At 45.8% G+C, this 20,839-nt stretch overlaps 3 protein-coding genes across 4 annotated transcripts; 2 read left to right on the top strand and 1 right to left on the bottom strand.

Annotated features, from left to right (window-relative positions):
- Positions 1-531: 531 nt before the first annotated feature.
- BECN1 (beclin 1) lies at positions 532-10,817 on the top strand. 2 transcript variants are annotated; one of them, XM_082678634.1, is made up of 13 exons: positions 532-651; positions 962-1,090; positions 3,296-3,363; positions 4,251-4,309; positions 4,982-5,072; positions 5,177-5,313; positions 5,474-5,668; positions 6,558-6,704; positions 7,967-8,116; positions 8,627-8,687; positions 9,136-9,278; positions 10,018-10,159; positions 10,492-10,817. In XM_082678634.1, exons 2-13 carry the CDS (start codon positions 964-966, stop codon positions 10,504-10,506), a joined length of 1,335 nt encoding a protein of 444 aa, XP_082534760.1. In that variant the 5' UTR covers positions 532-651; positions 962-963; the 3' UTR covers positions 10,507-10,817. The 2 variants fall into 2 exon arrangements, with proteins under 2 accessions (XP_082534760.1, XP_082534759.1); XM_082678633.1 differs by having other exon boundaries at positions 10,018-10,817.
- Positions 10,818-11,410: 593 nt separating this feature from the next.
- Positions 11,411-19,064, bottom strand: CNTD1 (cyclin N-terminal domain containing 1; the record flags this gene model as incomplete). The annotated part of the gene is made up of 7 exons (XM_082678643.1): positions 11,411-11,605; positions 12,175-12,271; positions 12,912-13,056; positions 13,547-13,709; positions 15,219-15,387; positions 15,635-15,710; positions 18,896-19,064. 7 exons carry the CDS (start codon positions 19,062-19,064, stop codon positions 11,411-11,413), a joined length of 1,014 nt encoding a protein of 337 aa, XP_082534769.1.
- Positions 19,065-19,431: 367 nt separating this feature from the next.
- COA3 (cytochrome c oxidase assembly factor 3) lies at positions 19,432-20,553 on the top strand. Its single transcript, XM_082678655.1, has 2 exons — positions 19,432-19,658; positions 20,012-20,553. Exons 1-2 carry the CDS (start codon positions 19,445-19,447, stop codon positions 20,116-20,118), a joined length of 321 nt encoding a protein of 106 aa, XP_082534781.1. The 5' UTR covers positions 19,432-19,444; the 3' UTR covers positions 20,119-20,553.
- Positions 20,554-20,839: the final 286 nt, after the last annotated feature.

Genomic DNA, 20,839 nt, shown 5'->3' on the forward strand with positions numbered 1-20,839 from the left:
CCCCACTGATTTGAAATACTAGCTTTATCACATACTAAATCCCCCTGTATACTTGGTCTATTTTTGAACTCTAGTCTGTTCCACTGATAGTCCTGCACCAAGACAAAAATGGTTTAGCTTTATAATTTCATAATACGTTTCAATATCTGAAGTGTTCGGCTTTCCCTAATTATAATTGAAATTTTAAAATCTAAAATGAAACAATAAAGTTTACCTCCTCACTTTCCCCTCCAAGTGTGTCTACCACTCTCTCGGGCGCCCAGCTCTCCCAACGAGAAACTTTAAAAACTGACACAGCAGTGAATAATGAAAGTGGCTCCGCTCAGAAGTGACAAATCTGAAGAAAAGTCACTGCATTAAAATACGGGAGAGTGTCCTGACTCCCCCCCAACTCGGTCCTTCCACTTTCCCTCGCAACATCAGCCCGCCGGCTGACGCCTGCCGCAATTCCCAGTTCAGCCTCTAGAGGTGGCAGCCAGACGGAAGCGAGTGGACCAGGATTGACTCCCAGAGCAGCTGCAGCCGTCGTGACGTCACGTCCGGTCATGGCGGAAGTCCTCCGCTGGCCGATCGGGAAGTAGCTGAAGGCTGGGCGATGGCAGTCTCGGAGGCCCCGCGCCCGGACAGACCCGAGGCCACAGTGCCCCCGCGGTAGGCCGGACCAGGGTGGCGGGCTCCGGGTCCCGAGATGAAGAGCGTCGGGGGCTGAACCGCTACCTTAGAAGGGAACCTGGGAACCCTCACGGCCCCTATTGCAGACCCTCCCTGACTTTGAACTGTAAACTGCCTTTGCCGGGGCTACCCCGGAAGAAGGTCTGCCTGGTATCCTACCGCTCCTACAGGGAACGGTGCGGGCGGAGATTTTACCCTTTCACCATAATAGTAAGGCTGGTGGTAGCCCCGGGCCGGGGGTTCAAGGCCGCCGATTCCCCTTAACATCGGCTCCTTTCCACCGCCGCAGGGATGGAGGGCTCTAAGACATCCAGCAGCACCATGCAGGTGAGCTTCGTGTGTCAGCGCTGCAGCCAGCCCCTGAAACTGGACACGAGCTTCAAGATCCTGGACCGTGTCACCATCCAGGAGCTCACAGGTCAGCGAGACCCTTAGAAAGAGGGTGGTCAAGATCGTTGAAAGTGGGCAGCTTTGGAGATGAAGGTCTTAAAGACTGCACATAGCCTGCCACAGACACGCCTTGTGAGCCTCAGAAGTCGCGTAGTGTCTCTGGCTTCTTGTTTTCTTATCGAGAACATAAAAGAATGTTGACACTGTGTGCTTCTGAGAGCTTTCTATAGCAAGGAAAGGTCCTTAGTTTTCTGCTTCTGTTGTTTCAGAGTAAAGGAATATGTACATTTAAAAATAAACGGCAATTGTTGAGGACTTGCCATATACCAAGTGCGTTACATGCATTACTTTTAACCCCCATGGAGTATTACAGTTATACTCGCCTATGGAGTAGTAGTAAAATTATCATTTTATCCATGAGGAATTGAGGCTTAGAGAGGTTAAGTGACTCACCCAGTGGCCAACAGCTGATAAGTAGAGGAACAGAGTCTCAAAGTCCCAAGAAGTGAGATGAAGCTAGAAAAAAAGAAAAGACCGAATAGACAGTTAAAATAAGCTCATGGGTCTAGAGTCAGCCTGCTTAGCTTTAAATCCTGTCATTTACTAGCTGAATGACTTTTTGCAAGTTACTTCACGTCTCTTGACCCTGGTCTCTTGGTTTTCTTTATCTGTAAAATGTAAAACGATCTCAAGGTAGTTGTAAGGATCAAATATGACAAAGACCATAGGTACTTAAGAATATGCTGGGGAAGTACTCAATAAATATTAACTATTATTATTAATACCTGATTTTTATTTTCTGAGGGGAACTATCTCTTTAATATATTTTAAACTTTATTATGAAAAATTTCAAACATGCAGTCAAGAGAATAGTGTAGTGAACTCCCTTGTATCCATCATCCAGCTTCAACAATTAGCTACATCCTGCCATTCTTGTTTTCTCTATACCTTCATTCACCTCCCATCTCCACTCAATTACTTTGCTCTTTACTTCCTTTTTTTTAAGGTAAATTGTCATGAATTGACAATTTTTAATTGTCAAGTTTTTTGGGTTTTGGCCATGCCATGCAGCATGTGGGATGTTAGTACCCCAACCAGGGCTGGAACCCGTGCCCACTGCAGTGGAAGTGCAGAGTCTTAACCACTGGACTGCCAGGGAAGTCCCTAATTGTCAAGATTTATACATTACAAATCTTAGCCTTTTTTTTTTTTGGCTATGCCACGCAGCCTGTGGGATGTGGGATTTTAGTTCCCCAACCAGGGATTGAATCTGGGCCCTTGGCAGTGAGAGCACGGAGTCCTAACCACTGGACTGCCAGGGAATTCCCCTTAGCTGTATGTTTTTGACAGATGTATGCACTCGTGTAACTTAGATCTCCATTGTGATGTAGAAAGCTTTCATCTTCCCAGAAAGTTCTCTCATGTTCCTTCCCACTTATTCTGAGGGAAAGGGGATATTAACTTTTGTTACGGAAAACTTCAAAGTTTATGATGAAGCCCCGTGTACTCATCACTGAGCTTCAACAGTTATCCATACAGGGACTTCCCTGGTGGCTCAGTGGTTAAGGATCCGCCTGCCAATGTAGGGAACACGGGTTCGAGCCCTGGTCTGGGAAGTCCCACATGCCACGGAGCGACTAAGCCCGTGCGCCACAACTACTGAGCCTGCGCTCTAGAGCCTGCGAACCACAACTGCTGAGCCCACGTGCAACAGCTACTGAAGCCCACGTGCCTAGAGCCTGTGCTCTGCAACAAGAGAAGCCACTGCAATGAGAAGCCCGTGTGCCACAGCAAAGAATAGTCCCCGCTTGCCGCAACTAGAGAAAGCCCGCGCACAGCAACGAAGACCCAACACAGCCAAAAATTAATTAATTAAAAAAATTATCCATCCATATTTAACCATGTTTTCATCTACAGCCCCATCCATTCCCTTCCCACCCCAAATTATTTAGAAGCAAATCCCAAACATATAAATACCATAAATATTTTAGTAAGTATTTTTGAAAGGTAAGGTGTGTCTTTAAAGACATAATCATACCATTATACTGGAAAAAATTTAACAATCCCTTAATCCGATTTAATGGGTGTAAGGGAAAAAAGACAACAGATTCTTCTTTGTATAAATTGTGCTTTAAGAAAAAGGTGAAGGATATTTCTGATTCTTATACTGTCATACATGCTTCTGCTTTGAGAAGACTCTTTCTGAAAGCTTCGATATTTTCCTTGCTCTTAGCTCCATTACTTGCCACAGCCCAGGTGAAACCAGGAGAGACCCAGGAGGAAGAGGCTAACTCAGGAGAGGTATGAAAACACTGGAATGCGAAGTGGATTTCTGCAGGGTACTTGGTGCTCTTAGACCCCCAGATGTTTTGGATCTCTGGTTAACATGAGACATTCTGCATGATCAGGCCACTGTGGATCATTGGAGGCACAGAAGTCGCACCTGAGGTCACAGGGTTGCTGAATGAGGCATCCATTCAAAAATGTGAAGAGAGGCTCTTCTTTATTTGAAGTGGAATTATAAGCCATTATAGGTGGGAGATGGGATGACCTGGATGCACAGGTCATCCCAGGGCATTCCTGGTTCACCTGGTGTTGTCCTAGCTAATTATTAATATCCACTCCTCTCTAGTCTCAAAAGTATCTTGGTTTGGACACTGAGTTGTGTGATTACACTAGCTTGAAAGGGTTGTCAGTGTTAGAGAGTGTGTAATTTTTTTAAACGTGATAACATGAGTGATAATTGTCATTGTCAGAGATCAATGTCATAAGATTTTGATCACATATAAATTATATCAAAGTATGGAAAACATAAAGTATCTACTTTGTTCTATGCCATGGTAAACTTCATTGCAGTCTGCTCTGGCTTTTTCCTTGTGCCATGATTTAGGGCATTCTCTCCCCTACCTTGACTGGTAAATGCAAATATAATAGGGTATAGCATAGTTAGGAAACGCTGTTCCCCACAAAAAATCAAATGGGACTTGGGGTTTGTCTGTACCAAGGGTCCTTTCTTAGAGCAAGTATCCAAGGATTGGCTATATAACACCCATTTCTTAAGTCTCTGTGGTTTCTCAAGTCTTGTGGTTATCAATCAAGGGTAAAGCCAAATAGTTCTGAGGCCACTGGGGAAATGGACTCCACCTCTAAGCTGCCAGGATTCTAATGCTCTCTTATTTCCTCCCCAGGAGCCATTTATTGAAACTCGCCAGGATGGTGTCTCTCGCAGATTCATCCCCCCAGCCAGGTGCCTACTACTCCTCAGCCCCCTGTTCCTTGCCAAAGGCCAGTAGAATTTTAATTAAACCCAGAATTGAGACCTGGAGCCAGGTGATGAAGATGGATCATCACGTAGCCTTTTGGCTCTTCCAGAAAAGACATATTCCCTTATACCTGGCCCATCACTCTCCAGTGTTGATGGAGTTTTTCCTGTAGCCATTCACACAGTGGGAAGGGACAATATCTCTCACGATGAAGAACTGAGAAAAGTTGAGAACGTGATTGACTAATAAAAGAGATGGGCCCTTGAAAAGTTTTAAGATAGCAAATGTTGTTAGATGTTCAGGTTCTTAATTATTGATGCACGTGAAGGTGGCTGGCAAGGGGTAGTAATATTAAGAAATGGTCTTTCCTGATTCTCCTTCCTTTTCTACTATAGACACACACATATCAGTTTTTGATGCCCCGTCTCCCCCCTTAGTCCATCCAGGCCAACCTTCGTGCTGAGTGTCCCTGTGGAAGACCAGCATGGCCTTCCCTTGGGAGAGAGGTACCCTTGGGAGGTCAGTCGGGCTAGGAGTGGGTATGTGCCTTGAGGCCCCTCAGCCGGTGCTTGAGAGTCTCTGCCACTGGCACTGCAGTAGGTGGAGGAGGCCTCTCTGCTCCCTCATGTGGCCCGTGGGCGGGGGGCTGTCTGCAGGATGATGTCTACAGAAAGTGCCAACAGCTTCACTCTGATCGGGGAGGCATCCGACGGCGGCACCATGGAGAACCTCAGCCGAAGACTGAAGGCAAGTCTGCCTCATGGGTGTCAGGCAGTGGGCCTGGCTGGTAGAGGGGGTGTCTGGGCAGGTAGCATGGGGTAGGCCCTACCCTGACTCTCCCACACTTCCAGGTCACTGGGGACCTTTTCGACATCATGTCAGGCCAGACAGATGTGGATCACCCACTGTGTGAGGAATGCACAGATACTCTTTTAGACCAGCTGGACACTCAGCTCAACGTCACTGAAAATGAGTGTCAGAACTACAAGTGAGTACGTCCAGAGCCTGGGCCCGGGAATGGAGCTCTGAATCTTAGGGCTCTCCCTGCTCTGGGGCTGCGTGGCCCTTACCCAAGGGCTGTGCTCCACTCAGATAAAAGGAATAACAGGTTCCCTCTGGTAAGCATTCCCTGCCTGTGTCCTTGGCAGACGCTGCTTGGAAATCTTAGAGCAAATGAATGAAGATGACAGCGAGCAGCTCCAGATGGAGCTAAAGGAGCTGGCATTAGAGGAGGAGAGGCTGATCCAAGAGCTGGAAGATGTGGAAAAGAACCGTCAGATAGTGGCAGAAAATCTCGAGAAGGTCCAGGCTGAGGCTGAGAGGTTGGATCAGGAGGAAGCTCAGTGAGTGATCACCCTGTTCTTCTATCTTCCTGCCCTCAAGGCTCCAGCAGCGGAAATGGCTTCCAGCTGAATGTGTCTGATTAGTTTGTAAACAGCAGTGAGCTGTCATTCAGCAGCGTGTCTGCTCTGGATCCTGCATATTGTTTCCAGGCCCTGTTTCTAGAGGTTGGTGGGGAGGATTACGTATGAAGGGTCAGCATGATTAAGTGGCAAAAGCGTTGGTTAAATAGAGAGCCGAGAATCAGGCCTCTAGTCACAGCTCTGTCCTGTAGGGACCTGGGCTCATTTGGGTGAGTCAGCCACTGAACCCGGCATCCTCCTCTGGAAAGATGAGCCTGTTGGCCTACGTTCTTTTCCAGCTCAAAAATTTCATTGGTGCTCTTGACCTGAGAGAACCCTCTGTCTAGTGGAGGAGACAGTGTCCACAGTAACTACGGATGGGGAAGTGAAAGACATTGAACAAAGTTAATTTTTTCATGGGATAGTGTAACAAGTTCCATTAGAAATGATGTATACTAACCATTTAAAAGTCAATAAGGATGTAGAGGGGAAGTGATAGACGCTCAATTATGGCCAATTCAGGGAAGAAACCACCATTGACTAACTCACTTTGCTTCTGGAAAAGATCAGAAATCCAAGAGGTCCTGGTTTGGGAGAGTCCTGTTTTCCTCCCCGTTTTCCATATGGGCAGCTGGAATTTGAGACATTTCTGTCCTTCCCAGGCAAAACATGTAGGGCAAGTATGTTCCTTTGAGTGGGATATTTGCCAAATGTAAAAGATGCTGTAACTAGAAGTGACCGTAATCACTAGAAGAAATCATTAAGGGGGGCGGTGGGAGAGAAATTTTAGCCCCAAACAGCCTTTAATGGTCACCTTGGCTGTTCACAGGTATCAAAGGGAATATAGTGAATTTAAACGACAACAGCTAGAACTGGATGATGAGCTGAAGAGTGTAGAAAACCAGATGCGTTATGCCCAGATGCAGCTGGACAAGCTGAAGAAAACCAACGTCTTTAACGCAACCTTCCACATTTGGTAATGAGGGTTGGAGGGTGAGGAGCGTCTGGGAAGCACCACAACCTGGACGTTAGCTGCTGGCCGCTACGCCAGGGTGCCCACCTCCCACGGAATGGGGGTCTGTGTCATTTTCACCCCATCTAGGTTTCTTTCACTCCTTGTGATGGGATAGGCACAATCAGGGGATTGGAACTCTAGAGCTTGGTGACTTCCATTCTTCCAAGGAAAGGGAAAGATTGGAGCTCTCCAGCTACATGAAAATCTGGTCACCTGCCTGGTGCTGATTTCTTGCCCCCGGGGTCGTTTGTTTATTCATTGATTTGACATTTTATCCATTTCAAATGGTATCTTTTGAGCATCTACTGTGTGGTGACACTGTGCTAAGCACTAGGAAGGCAACAGCAAGCAATATACATTTCGCTTGGGCGAGATGGCTCGGTAACAGGCACTTGTAATACAGTGTGGTCACGGTGAACCCTGGGTGCTGTGAGAACACATAAGGGCAATTTACCCAATTGGAGGAGGCTGCATGGAACGATTCCCCCAGAGGAAGTTGATGTTTAAGCTGAGATACGGAGTATAAGTCTGCAGAGGAGGGGGGTTGTTCCTGGCAGAGAGAACATCATGTGCACAGAAACAGAGGAAAGTGGGAGTGGTAATCTCCAGCTGAACTGAACGGAGCTTATTGTGACTGGAGATTGAGGGTGAAGCAGAGAATGACAGGATATGAAACTGGAGCGTTACCAATTCCTAAAGGATCTTGTAGGCCTCATTAAGGATATGGACTTTGTCCAAAAGGCAGTGGGAGCCACTGAAGCATTTTAGTCAGGAAAGTGACATAAGTACAGTTGCATTTGTGCATTTCTGTAATGTGAGAAATGACTTGGGGTAAGAGGGCAAGATTGTTGGTAAGGAAACCTGCCAGTAGGAATCTAAACAGGAGAGGGTAGAGTCGTAGCATTGAGTCTGAAGAGAAGTGGACAGATTTAAGAGGTTCAGGAGGTAGAATCAACAGAGCCTGGAGGTGTTGGGGGGAAGGGAGCTGAGAGAGAGAGAGCATGCAAGGATGACGCCCAGGTTTCTACTTTGGCGTCTGAGCAGCAGGGAGAAAGATGACGACTCACGTTTTAGACATGTATTTAAAGTACCAATAGGACTTGGATATATGAATCTGGAGATAAGGAGAGAGATTTATGCCAGGTTTTAGGTGAGAGCAGGAAATTTCAGAATTTGCTAAGTTTTAAATCCTGTCTGTATTTTTCCCTGCCCTTCTTCTGTAGGCACAGTGGACAGTTTGGCACAATCAATAACTTCAGACTGGGTCGCCTGCCCAGTGTTCCCGTGGAATGGAATGAGATTAACGCTGCTTGGGGCCAGACAGTGTTGCTGCTCCATGCCCTGGCCAATAAGATGGGTCTGAAATTTCAGAGGTAAGAAATGTAGTCCTTTCCTGCGTGTGGTGTGTCTGTGATATAATCTGTATCTCCTACCTGGTACCCTTGTCCACTATGGCAAGAGCCCTCGCTCCCAACGAACTGGGAGTATTCTGTCCATGGAGACTGTCTGCTTCTGGTTTTCCCCTCACCACAGTCCCTTTCCAATGATTGAGCAGTCCTTGAACTGCACGACCACAGCCGTGGTCCCCAACTTCCTGTCTCCGTAACCTAGTGTTCCTAAAGCTGTTTTTCAGTTTTTGTTTCTAAATCTAAACCAGGACATACATGCATCCATAAAAGGCCCCCAGATAATTATCTAATAAATGTAGTTTGTTTGGGAAACAAAACCTTTTAAACATGGAGCCCGTGGGGAGGTGAGAGAGGAGTGGAAATAATAATAGAGGTTCTTGGGTAGCTGAAGACTGAAAATCACTGGGTCATAACATCCCAGTAATCACTTTAGGAGGAGTCCTATTTCCATCTCTGTCTGCATCTCCATTTTAGGTATCGACTTGTTCCCTATGGAAACCATTCGTATCTGGAGTCTCTGACAGACAAATCTAAGGTACCCAGGAAGGTCCATTTTCGCTGGAATACAGAATCCTTTTACCTTCTAACGAAATGGTTTAGTTTTGATAATGGCATTATTTAGCTTCTTTCTTAGACTGAGATATCTCATGTTGAGCCAATGTCTGGTTCAGTGTCCTGTCTAGTTCAGGATTAGCTCTTTGGGGCCTGTAAAGAAAATTAAATTTTTACAGTGTTGAGAAGGGCTATGGGCAGATCAGAGCAGAATATGTGCACCAGGACGGGGAAGGCATCGCTGTGCGGTAGATGTTTAATACATTTCCACTGATGGTGAAACAGTCTTAGGTGCATTGTTATTTGCCCAAGGTTACTGTTGCCAGTGGAATACAGACGTAACATGACTTGAGAGATCGATAGGATTGGGAACAGTCTCCGGTAACCTGTGTTAGGGCCACAGCTATAGCCAGTTCTCTTTTCTCGGGCAGGAGCTGCCATTGTACTGTTCTGGGGGGCTGCGGTTTTTCTGGGACAACAAGTTTGACCATGCAATGGTGGCTTTCCTGGACTGTGTGCAGCAGTTCAAAGAAGAGGTTGAGAAAGGCGAGACACGTTTTTGTCTTCCTTACAGGTCAGTATCCCCCGGTGCTGAATGAACCTAGAGTAGGACCAGAGTGAGCAGAATTGAAGGGACAGTAGAGTGGAGGCAAAACTAGTACGTATAGTGGGAAAGCAGAAAATGGAGTAAGATGACATTGACACTGATGGGCAGAGACTGATCCAACACTGCAAACAGGACAGAATGTAACCACCTGGTCCCTGGAGAAAAAGAATGTTGACTTAGATGGTGTGGGGGATTTTCTTGCTGCAGAGCTCAAGCCTGCTCTCCAGTTTCAGGGAGGTTTTTCCCTTACACCCTTGGAAATATACAGGAATGCTTCCTTTGATCAAATTTTGTAGGAGCCCAGAGATGGATGGACACCTTGGTTAACACAGTAAGGCTGAGCTGCTTCCATCACCCCAAAACAAAGCATTTCTCTTCTTCTGCCTCCCTTCTCTCCCCATAAGTGAGGAATGCCTAGGAAAACAGTGAGGAGTACTGTAACCGTCACTTACCCTCTGCTCCAGGCTTCTCATCTGTTTGGGTGTGTGTCTTGTCCCTGTACTCCGCAATGACAATGAGGCTCTTGTGACAGCCTTCCTGATATTGGGCTTTCAAGCAAATCCAAAATACACTACCATTCCTTGCCAAGAGTTCTTTAGTAGATAAAATGACGTGAATGGTCCCATGATCAAGTCCCTGCCCATTTGCCTGAACTGACTTAACTCGGATCTCAGTTACTAATGAGTTCTGCTGTGTTCATTTGCAGGATGGATGTGGAGAAAGGCAAGATTGAAGACACAGGAGGCAGCGGTGGCTCCTATTCCATCAAAACCCAGTTTAACTCTGAGGAACAGTGGACAAAAGCTCTCAAGTTCATGCTGACGAATCTTAAGTGGGGTCTTGCTTGGGTATCCTCACAGTTTTATAACAAATGACTTGCTTTTTTCCTTAGGGGTTTGTTTGCCTTAAAGGCTTTAAATTTTGTTTTGTTTGCAAAAAAAAAAAAAAAAAGTGTTAAATTAAATTCGGGTACTATTAAACAGCACATGTTTACAATACCGAAAAAGAAAAAAAAATCCACAAAAGCCACTTTATTTTAAAACATAACAGATACTTTCCAGAGCTACAACATGCCATGTATAGCAACTGGCCTTTATCACAGTTTTGACTCTTAACCCCATGCCTTCCTTTCCCTTTGTCCCCGCAAAACAACTAATTTAAGTTTGCTTTTTTTTTTTAGACTGAGTTGAATTGAGATTGATGTGTTTTCACTGGATTTTATCTCTCTCAACTTCCTGCACTTAGAATATGAAATAGAAACTTTTGTCTCCACTGAGACTACAAGATGTGTGAGATGCACAGTTGGATAACGTGAGAAAATGACATGTAAGCTTTGGTCACCACGTGATGTGATCAGAAGCTTGAAATTTAACACTTCTCACTTGGTTCTAGTACTGAATGCCTGCTCTGCTCTGTGTTAGAGATATGAAATTGTGTTTGATACTGTTTGAGACCTTATGGAGAGATTTAATTATTTGTAATAAAAGATTTACTGCAGTCTGATAACTGCCCAGAGGTGCACTGTTGGGTTTTTCTTTAACTAGAATAGAGTACTTTGTATTCTGGGAGAATCGAGTTCAAGTGCAGGTATGTGGAAAGTCTGCTGAAACATGTTTAGAGATGGGTGTTAGTTTTTTAAAAAGACTCTAATGAAAAGTAGACAGCTGTAGAGAAAGCCCTATTTGTGTAGCTCTCAGTAACAGAACAGAGATATTTAACTTTAAGGGGAAATAAAGGCTACCTCCTTGATGCTCAGTCAAGGTCACCCAGATGGTCTCAGTTTTTGAGCCCCTGGTTAATACTAATCTCCATGTCTGATGTTCTCCCTTAATGAACAGTTAAGAGGAAAGCCATAAATATCTTGTTAAACAAAAATAAACTAATTTCACTGATATTCTAATATCTTGTCCCGGCTCTTGGACATTTTCAGTCTGGTACGACGACGAGGACGTGCTTTATTCACCTTAACTCTTTCTCTGATGCAGAAAAATAAGCATCAAGTTGGAATATAAAACACAGCTCAGAAGATACTTGGAACTTCCGTACGCTGAGTATGAAAGTAAGGCAAGGGAGAGATGAGTGCAGTGACAGAAGGCTGTTTATTTTGGGCGGATTCCGCCGGCCTCATGTGTTGGAGAAGTTGCAGCCCTCAGTGCTCCGGCCACCAGGTGGGGTGGAACAGGCCGCTGTCGACCTGGAGTGCTGGCTCCCACGCTGTGAGTCAGGATTGCATAAGAGAGTTCGGCAATGCTCTCCAAGGCAATGCCAGTGATGCTTTGCAAATGCCCCGCAACCTTCAGAAACAGAGACAGATTTCTTATTACTAAATAAACATGTGTTAGTGCACAGACACATTGCTGGGGCTGTTTTCTCAAGCCAAATGTAAATTTTTTCATTTCTCTGAGCTTACAGAGAAGATTAAATCCAGATCCCAGCGTTTGCCAATGGCCAAATTACACTAGGATACCTTTGCCCTGATAGTGTTAGCATGGAAAGTTTCTGGTAGACATTTCCCTCTGCTGGAGATAAGTTTTGTGAAATATGAGAGGGATATTTGGGTCTTGACATTTTTTCTATTTGGGAGGATACACTTATTGGACTTTAACATAGTAGCAGATTATCATCATAATGGGAAATGAACAAGCTGAACTTGGGCCTCCATTTCCAATTTCATAAGAGGAAAACTGGAGAACATTTTTCAGTACCACCGTAGTTTTTCCCTCCCAAATCCTGCTCATTCATCCTAGTCCTGGGTCTTGGCACTTACCTTTTATAGCTTGTCTTCTGTTTTCCTTTAACTGAGGGGAGAATGCTTTCTATTAAATGAATTCTGACCATGCTGGTCCTGCTCAGTGGTGCATACCTGGCTCCAACACTCATGGTTTTGGATGAAAGCACTTGCTGCAATGATTCCTACTGCCAACAGCATGAAGTCTTCCTTCACGGAAATAAACTTTTCCCTAAGTGATTAAAACCATATTAATTTTGGAGCTAGAATGACACTTGATCTTCCAAATCCTAGGGTTATGGGACTTCAACTATGAGTTGTTTATGTTGATCATGGAATTTTTATAGATGGAAAGAAATGGTCAAATAATAGCTAATTGATTCCCTCTTCCAACCTCCCCCAACTCAACGGATTAAAACATGAGCCTCCTGTCTGAATGGCTTACGGACCTTTAGTTGTTCCGTCTGTCTCCCTAACAATGTAACTGTGAGGCTTTTTACCAGTCTGACTGTACAGTAATCAAACACTTTTGTCCAAGTTGCAACCCTGTGACTGGCTTTTTTTCCTAAGTGGCTATAAAAGCAGTTCAGTAATCTCAAATTATAAGCAGCTATAAAAGAAGAGCTAGGAATGAAAGTATGTTAATTACTAGAAGTCATTTAAATGTTAAAAGTAAAAGCCTTTAGGGTTTTGCTGATTGGGCTCAGTCATCCAACCAAACAACGTATTGGATGTTAATTAGAACGAGATAACCCACGCAGGTTATCTGTGGACTGGGTGCCTTGCTAGGTAAATTCCATTTCCCAAGTTCTTGTGGTATGTTACTGACTCCCTGTTTCTGGAAGGAGCCTACAATAAAGGAGTTGCCTTACCCTTGCAGCTGACTGGGTGTGGAGTTCTCAATTGAAGCCCTCAGCAGGCTCTCATATACAGGTTCATGGAGAAGATAGACTAGGTCCAGTAGGTTCAGGCAGGTTGCATACAGCTGTGTGGCTGGCACCAAACAGCCGTTGTATCCTAGATGGAGTGTGCGCACGGTAAAGAGCATTATGTACCTCTTCTCTGATCATAATCACAGCTGTCATGTGACACAAAGCTGCTGAGCTGCTACTGTGCTTCCTGGTTGCTATGTTCTACCGTAAGAAACCTCTGTAGCTGGAGGTCGATTTTAAAGGACAAAGGGAGAGGTAGAAAAATCTCCAGCTACAGTATATATACAACTGGAGCGTATTTGTTTGTTCCCCTCTCAGCTCGTGCCTCTCCACAAAGTCAACTCTTTGATGCTACAATAAGAGGGTGCTTAATGAGGCCAAACAGAAGCCAGGTGCCGAGACTGGTGTTTGTTTCCCTGACCAGTGCTAGAGGAAACTACCTTCCTCAGTCAATGCGCGCTTCCTGCTGTTCCTCACTGGCAGCTTCCGCCCACTGCCCTCAAACCCCTAGGCACATTCTTACTGCCTTCTATGGAAGACTCCAACCCACACGCCCGACACACTTAATAAAGTACCTAAAACCTCCAAGAGCATCTCCACATACGCCAGGGGAGTAGGCAGATTGATTTGGAAGTTCAGGGACTTCAAAACATCAAGCTCTGACTCCAGCAGTTCTTCTTTAGTGTGTAGATACCCAAGAGCCTGGAGGAAATTCAGGACTGTAACGTTGCTGATTATCTGAGCAAAGAAAACCAAAATAGAGTGAAAGGGAGAGTAGGGTGTCAGAATAGAGGTCATACATCTTGGCATGGTGAACAAAGCCCTTCACAATCCAGCCCATGCCTTTATCTCATCTTCTCTCTTGGTAATTCCCCCTTACACTCTACACTTGCCATATAGAATTACTTGCACTCCCCAAACCCACACGCTGTCCAAGCCTCTACACATGCTCTTTCCTGTATCTGGATCTCCCTCCTCACCCCCAACACCCCCACTGCTCTCCTTACCTCCTCTCCCTCTTTCCTTAGGATCCACCCATCTCCCCCACCCTCCCCTTCAAGAAGTCATTTTCTCTATTGGTTAAAGTGCAAGTACCAGGGACTTCCCTGGTGGCGCAGTGGTTGAGAACCTGCTTTCCAATGCAGGGGACGTGGGTTGGATCCCTGGTAGGGAACTAGGTCCCACATGCATGTGGCAACTAAGAGTTCGTATGCCACAACTAAGGAGCTGGTGAGCCGCAACTAAGGAGCCCACCTGCCACAACTAACTAAGACCCGGCACAACCAAAATAAAAAAAATAAATAAAGTGCACTACCAAAAATCCTACAGCTAACACCACTTACAATGGTGAAATATTGAACACTTTCTCCCTAAGATTGTGAAAAAGCAAAGATGTCTGCCCTCACCATTTGTATTCAACTTATACTAGAGGGTACAGGCAGTGAAACATTCTTGGATAACAAAAGAATAATGCATTACTGTAAGTTAATACAAGAAAAGAGTTATTAAAAATGTTTGATTAATCTCAAAGAAAGGCAGAACTGAGAGAAGCTTATCTCTAGATGGGAGTGGAGACAGAGGTTAACAGCAGGTGGAAGATAATGAATAAATGTTCTGTTGTTTGTTCCCCCAAAAAGTCATTTTCTCTAAATACACTTCCTCGACTCTCCAAGGCTGATTAGGTCTATTCAGAGCCCTCTGTATTTACACTAATCAGAACACTTGCTCACATTATTAGCCTGTGTGTCTTCTCCCGTCAGGTAATAAATTCCTTGAGAGCACAGACAATATTTTTACTCTTGTAGCCACGGCACCTAGTGCAGCATCTGGCCATAGAAGACAATAAATATTTGCTGAATAAATGATACTATACAGACATCGCACAGTGATGTGGAAGCGTTTTATCCTTTATAAATGTAATAGGTTGCCTCTAATACTAATAGGTAGGTTGGCAATTCAGGCACCTTAACTGCCCTTGAGTCCAAGGGGAGGAAAGGTGGCCTGTATGAATGATGGCATCCGTCCAACAATTATACTTTGGGAACAGAACTTCAGACTACTTAGTAACTGCTTCTGTGTGACCCGTGTGTGTGTGTTTAGGAGGTATGCTTAGGAAGCATAATTACACTCTGGAATTTCTGCATGAGTAGTATCACCTAGCCTAGGAGTGGGTTTCTCAAAGCCACCTTTGGATGAACTGGTTTCTCTCTAACACTCAGGTGCCCACGCGCAACCCCAGCGCCTTACTTTGTAGTGGAAGGAAAGTTTGCTTGCCAGCTGAACACATGACACAAGACGCAGGATAAACTTGTTGAAAAGCTGCTCTTTCAGAGCCCTCCAATTCTGAGGCCCTGTCTTCTCTCTCAGCTGGATTGTGGCTTGCCTGCAGATGTTCTCTGCCTGCTTAACCATAAACCTATAAAGAAGGGAAAGGGGAAAGGAAACAATCCACACTCAGACTAAATGGAGTTTGTGCTTCAAACCGTGTTACATCTTATCCTCTCCAATATCAATCGCTGGCTAAAAAATTTTACATTTGCAAGAAAAAGAGGGTGCAAACCAGGTCTCATGGTAAGGGGCAACTAGCATTTTCTTTAAAGGTCTGGGTACATTAGGCATTCTGAGAGGTGCCCCTCACAAAGGCCTTATGCTCAGGGCTTTACCTCTCTAGGATTTCTACAGCCTGGTAGCTCACGGATTTCTCCAGACACCATTGTTCAGACAGGAGAAAAACAAACTCTGCCAAAACAGGAAAGAAGAGCTTAATTCACAAGGTGCAACCAAAACGACTCTGTGAACTCTTGGCGTTGTGTAAAAGCCATGATGGGGCCCAGGGAAGAGGGTCAGGAGGTGAGAAAGATGAGACGGAAACAACCCAAGCTGAACCTGTTTCCCTTTGTTGCCAATAGGCAAATGAGAGGCATGAAAAGGAGGCTGACTGCGTGCAAAAACAAAGGCTTACTGAGCCCCCTCAGGGCCCCTTGAGCCTTCCTATGGGTCTCAGCTGATAAAAGGCTTGGCCAGCGACACACAAACAAACCAGCTGGTCTAGCTGGCCTTTACACCATGCTGGGAACCTCCAGCTTCAAGAGAGATTTTGGATGGATCAAAACCCTAACCCCTATATTCTGTTTTCAGTGGAATGTTGATAGGAACAGAAAGGTCCCTCCTGGAGCTTTGATATTCTTTATAACACTGTTTGTTTAGTAACCACCCACTGGAGAACTCCCATTGCTCTACAAACACAATTCACCTTACAGCTGGACACCACTTCTCCACCACCAGTTTGTTGGGTAAATCTGTGGTGGCTAAGCCTCTCCCCAGGAGCAAGCTTGTTACTCTGAAGTGGCTTGTTTGGAAGCAACATCCCCTAAATCAGGGAACATAGCCCAACTTGGGTGGGGGAAGTCATTGGGAAGGTGGGAAGGGTAAGATACCTTGGCAAGATTTTAGGCTGCCTGTGTTTCTCTTTGAAAGAACAGCCCCAGATAGAATTCTATTTAGTTAGCAATATCATTAGAGGGTGGAAACAAGGATAAACGTTAGTTCTCAAAGCTCCTGCAGAACTAGGAACTTTTAGCATTGATCAGCAACAAATTACATACAGTCAAATTTCCATTACCATATGTCGTCAGAGAAAATCTGACTTAGAGGAAAAACAATCTATACAAGTTAAGCTAGCACAAGACAGTTTAACAATCTACTTGACACAGGTTACACATAGCTACAAGCACAAAACCTTATCATTACAGAGGCCAAAGCTCTGCTAACAGTGTCCAATGAAGAAGATAATTAGTTTAAGCAATTAAGCAAAGTATCCTAGAACACATAATGTGTGTTATTAGCCAGTCCTTTTATTTGCTGGAACTTAGGTGTTATTTCTTTGTTTTCCTGTGTGTGTGTGTATAGTTGTCTGGTTTTATTTTGTTTTTGATCTGAATCATCTGGGCAATTGTTTCTATTTTCCATTTTAATTTGCCAAGAAAGCAGTTTTGGTTAGGTGGAATGGATGAGGGTTACACCTCTCTCCTGCTACTGGCTCCACCTCCGTACAAACATACTCAGATCTATTAACTAAAAGACCCTCCCCTTCTATTCTCTTAAGCTAGGGCTCTATCTCTCTAGCTTCCATGACTGTGAAATTCCTTGAAAGCCTAGCTTACACCTGCTGCTTCCACTTCATCATTCACTCCCTAATGTTCTGCAATTTGGCTTCTACTTTTTACAGCCTGCTGAAATGATTGTCTCAAAGGTCAGAAAAATACATCCAAATTGTTAAATATCATGGCCCTCTTGCAATCGTCATTCCTGGTGTTCATATCTGTGAAGTATCTGAAATTGCTGACCATGAAACTCTCCTCTTGCTTCCAAAGGTTTCTAGGTTCTGTTCCTAACTCCCCAACCATTCCATCTATTTCCTTCATGACTCTTCCTCCTACTCCACTTTCCTGAACACAAAATGTCTCCCAAGGAACTGTACTAGACCCGCTTCTCTTCTCTCCCTCTAGGAGCTCATCCTGTGTCACAGTTTCAACAGTATCATTTTGGAGAGAACTCCCAAACCCTTATCTCTAGTTTGACCTCTCTTCTGACGTACTCTTTAAACAACCTGCTAGAAACCTTCCTCTAGATGTCCCACAAGCACTTGAAACTCAGTAGGTCCCAAACCAAAGCTATTTTCTTTCCCAGACAAGTCACATTTCCTCCCATTTTATTTATTTTAATGTATGTGTGTGTTTCTCTTAGTGGCACCGCTCTATTTCTAGGCTCAACTCTTTGGCATAGTCATCTTCGCCTTCTTCACTTCTTAAAATTCATCCATTGCAGAACCCTAGATTTTACCTCTGAAATGTTTTTCATCCATCCTCCCTTGTCATTCCCTCTGCCCTATCACCTAAAAAACTACTCATGAAGACTCCACTGGTCTTCCTACCTCCCATCTCTCTCTATTCAAGTCCATCCTTTACATCACAGCCAAAATATTTTTTTCTAAGGCAAAAGTTACAGTTATATCACTCCCATATGGAAAAAAAAAAAAGACAAAAACAAAAACCCTCAGTGCCTTCTTGTTTTCCTATTAAGTCAGGTATAAACTCCTCACTTTGGCATTCAAAGTTCCACATGGAACGTCTCCAAACCACTTTCTGGTCTGGATTTCAACTACTCTTCCACAGGCTCTGGCCAACCCGGATGACACGGTACCCACATTCACCCAAAATGTCCCTATTTCCATAGCTTGACTCATGTTATCCCCTTTCAGTAGAACCATGGTCCCGGGAGTTCCCTGGTGGTCTAGTGGTTAGGATTTGGCGCTTTCACTGCGGAGGGCTGGGTTCAGTCCCTGGGTGGGAAGCTCCCACAAGCCGCCTGGCAAGGCCAAAAAAAAAGAGAAAGAGATACGTTAAAAAGGAAGGAAAGAAGGAAGGATGGGAGGAAGACGGTCCATACCCACCACCTTCACCAGCCAAAATGTTATCCTTCCTTCAGGGTCTACCTCAAATGCCACGATGCCTGGAGGACTCCTTAATTCATCCTACCCCCACCTCACTCCATCTCTCCTTTCAATCCCCATAAAAGCTTGTTTTACCTGCTATGTCACTTATCTAACCATACTTGTACCTCGTCATTTGCAGATTTGTCCTAATATCCTCCGAAGATTATATACATGGTTTGAAAGCGGGGCCTAGATCTCTCGTTCATCTTTCTAACCCAGGGAGCAGGGAGAATAAGTGCTCTGTACGTGTTGCAATCTAGGGTAGGGTGCTGGTGAGTCTTGCTCATCACTGTACCCCCAGCGCCTGGCAAAGCGTAGGTACTAACGAAACTTATTTGAATGAATAAGGGACACTGAATCTCAAGGTCGGTGCCTCAAAGAGCGGTGCCCCAGCCTCCCATAAGCCCAGCTCCCCGGCCTGCATCCCCACCCACGATCCGGGTCTCCCTGAAGCTGCCCATCCGGCCCGCAGCCTCCCGCACGGCTTGCTCATTCTGCTGGGCCAAGTGGAGCAGAGCGTCTTCGATCGTCTCTGTGGCAACAGCTCCAAACTGAAAGTCACTGAGAGAGGCCAATCTGGGCCTCACAGGTCGGTCCATTTTCAGAACCTTGTTTGTTGCCCCGGACGTCTCACTGGATCCGTCCCCCTTAGCTTCCCTTCAGAGTCTTCTGCCACACCCTGGATTCTTCGTCCCCTTCCGTGTGCTGGTCCTCCTGGCCTCAAGTCTGAGGAAAACTCATTTCCCAGCACAGCCTCGAGCCTTTCACAGCCTTTTCCAGCCCCAACGGACGCGGACCCTTCAGCCAATCGGAAAGCACGGCCTCTTCTCGCCTGCCCCGCCCTTTCCCTTGGGCCGGGAGCCGCACTCTTTGTGAAAGGAAATGCGGACTACATCTCCCAGAGTTCCCTGCGGCGGCCATGGACTGCTATTCCCAGCAAGTCCCGCGCCCCGGGAACTGCGGAGGGCGGAGCGGCAACATGGCGGCGCCGGGAGCTGGAGACCCTCTGGATGCTAAGAGCGGAAAGGGCCCCCTGGCTCAGCGCATCGACCCGGCGCGGGACAAACTGACTCCTGCGCAACTACATTTCATGCGGCAGGTGCAGCTCGCCCAGTGGCAGAAGATGCTGCCACAGCGGCGGACCCGGAACATCGTGACCGGCCTGAGCATTGGGGCCCTGGTGTTAGCAATTTGTATCCGTCTGGACTGTAGACTCAGGAAGACCGCATTTGGGGGCAGGAGAAAGGCAGCAGAGGCGTGTAGGAGGGCAATGTGGGGGTGGCAGAAAGAGCCCGAGCTGTGAAAGTCTTGGCTACTTATAACGCTGAGCCAAGCTGTTTAAGTGTACCTTACTTTGTCATTTTAAAGGTGCTCTTTTAATATAATTTATTAATGATAACGGAATCAGGGTCAGGGCTCAGAAGAGCAGAGGGCAGAAGATCGAATCACTGATTTGGGAGGATGAGAGATCAACAAGGGTGGTTGAGCAAGTCTGGGAAAAGGGAATGTGCATTTTCCACGTGGTTTCCTGAACCCACCTCCCCAGATGGTTACACCTTATACTCGGTGTCCCAGGAGCGTTTCCTGGATGAGCTAGAAGATGAGGCCAAAGCTGCTCGAGCCCGAGCTCAGGAAAGGGCATCAGGACACTGATCCAGACGGGCATCCTGCATCTCCAACCTGCTGGAGTCCCTTCACATGATGCCTGATGCCCCACGACCCTGTAGAAATGGAAGCCTGCTCACAGCATTGCTTTCCTTCTTACTAACTTTGGACGATGATAGAGCCCAAGTAACCACGGGTTTGTGCATTTGGCCATTGTCAAGGGAACATGCCCACCTTGCACTCACTGTGTGTGGCCACTGACTCCTTTTCCTAGTTTGTTTCCTTGTTTGAGGTGTCTGACCTTGGCTTTTCCCAAGCTTTCTGACTTTGTGGTTTATCCCCTTCAGGGTCTGGCTGGGAGGGTGGAGGACGAGAGGTGGGCTCTTAATGGGGGTGAGGGTGGCAGCTCTGTGCAGTGTTGGAGCCTAAAGTGGGAAAAATGGGGTCAGGTTGAGAACAATAAACTGAGTCATCTCTCTCGGAGTCCAATGAGTGTGTTGGGGCTGACACTTCATGCTGGAACGCTCCACAGGCAGTAGCTGCAGCTGTGGCATGGCCCCAGGGAGCCGTAAATGTTTAACTAGAATTGCTTTTTCCATGAGATCTTTCCACCTGATTTAAGGGAGAGATCGTGGTGGGTCACTGGGCTGTTTGAGACTGAACCAGGTCTTGGGGGGAAGGAAGGTCACTCACTCTTCTGTCCTCTACCCTGAGGAACACACTACTCCAACTTTACTGCCTTTTCCCATAGAGAGAGAGAGAGAGAGAG

This window comes from Grampus griseus (genome assembly GCF_964374135.1).
Source record: "Grampus griseus genome assembly, chromosome: 20".
Lineage (NCBI taxonomy): Eukaryota > Metazoa > Chordata > Mammalia > Artiodactyla > Delphinidae > Grampus > Grampus griseus.

Coding starts and splice junctions, on each gene's coding strand:
- BECN1 (XM_082678633.1), top strand. CDS start 964: ATGGAGGGCTCTAAGACATCCAGCAGCACCATGCAGGTGAGCTTCGTG. Junction 4,310..4,981: donor AGATTCATCCCCCCAGCCAG/GTGCCTACTACT, acceptor GGCTGTCTGCAG/GATGATGTCTACAGAAAGTG. Junction 5,073..5,176: donor ACCTCAGCCGAAGACTGAAG/GCAAGTCTGCCT, acceptor CCACACTTCCAG/GTCACTGGGGACCTTTTCGA.
- COA3 (XM_082678655.1), top strand. CDS start 19,445: ATGGCGGCGCCGGGAGCTGGAGACCCTCTGGATGCTAAGAGCGGAAAG. Junction 19,659..20,011: donor GGCCCTGGTGTTAGCAATTT/GTATCCGTCTGG, acceptor CCACCTCCCCAG/ATGGTTACACCTTATACTCG.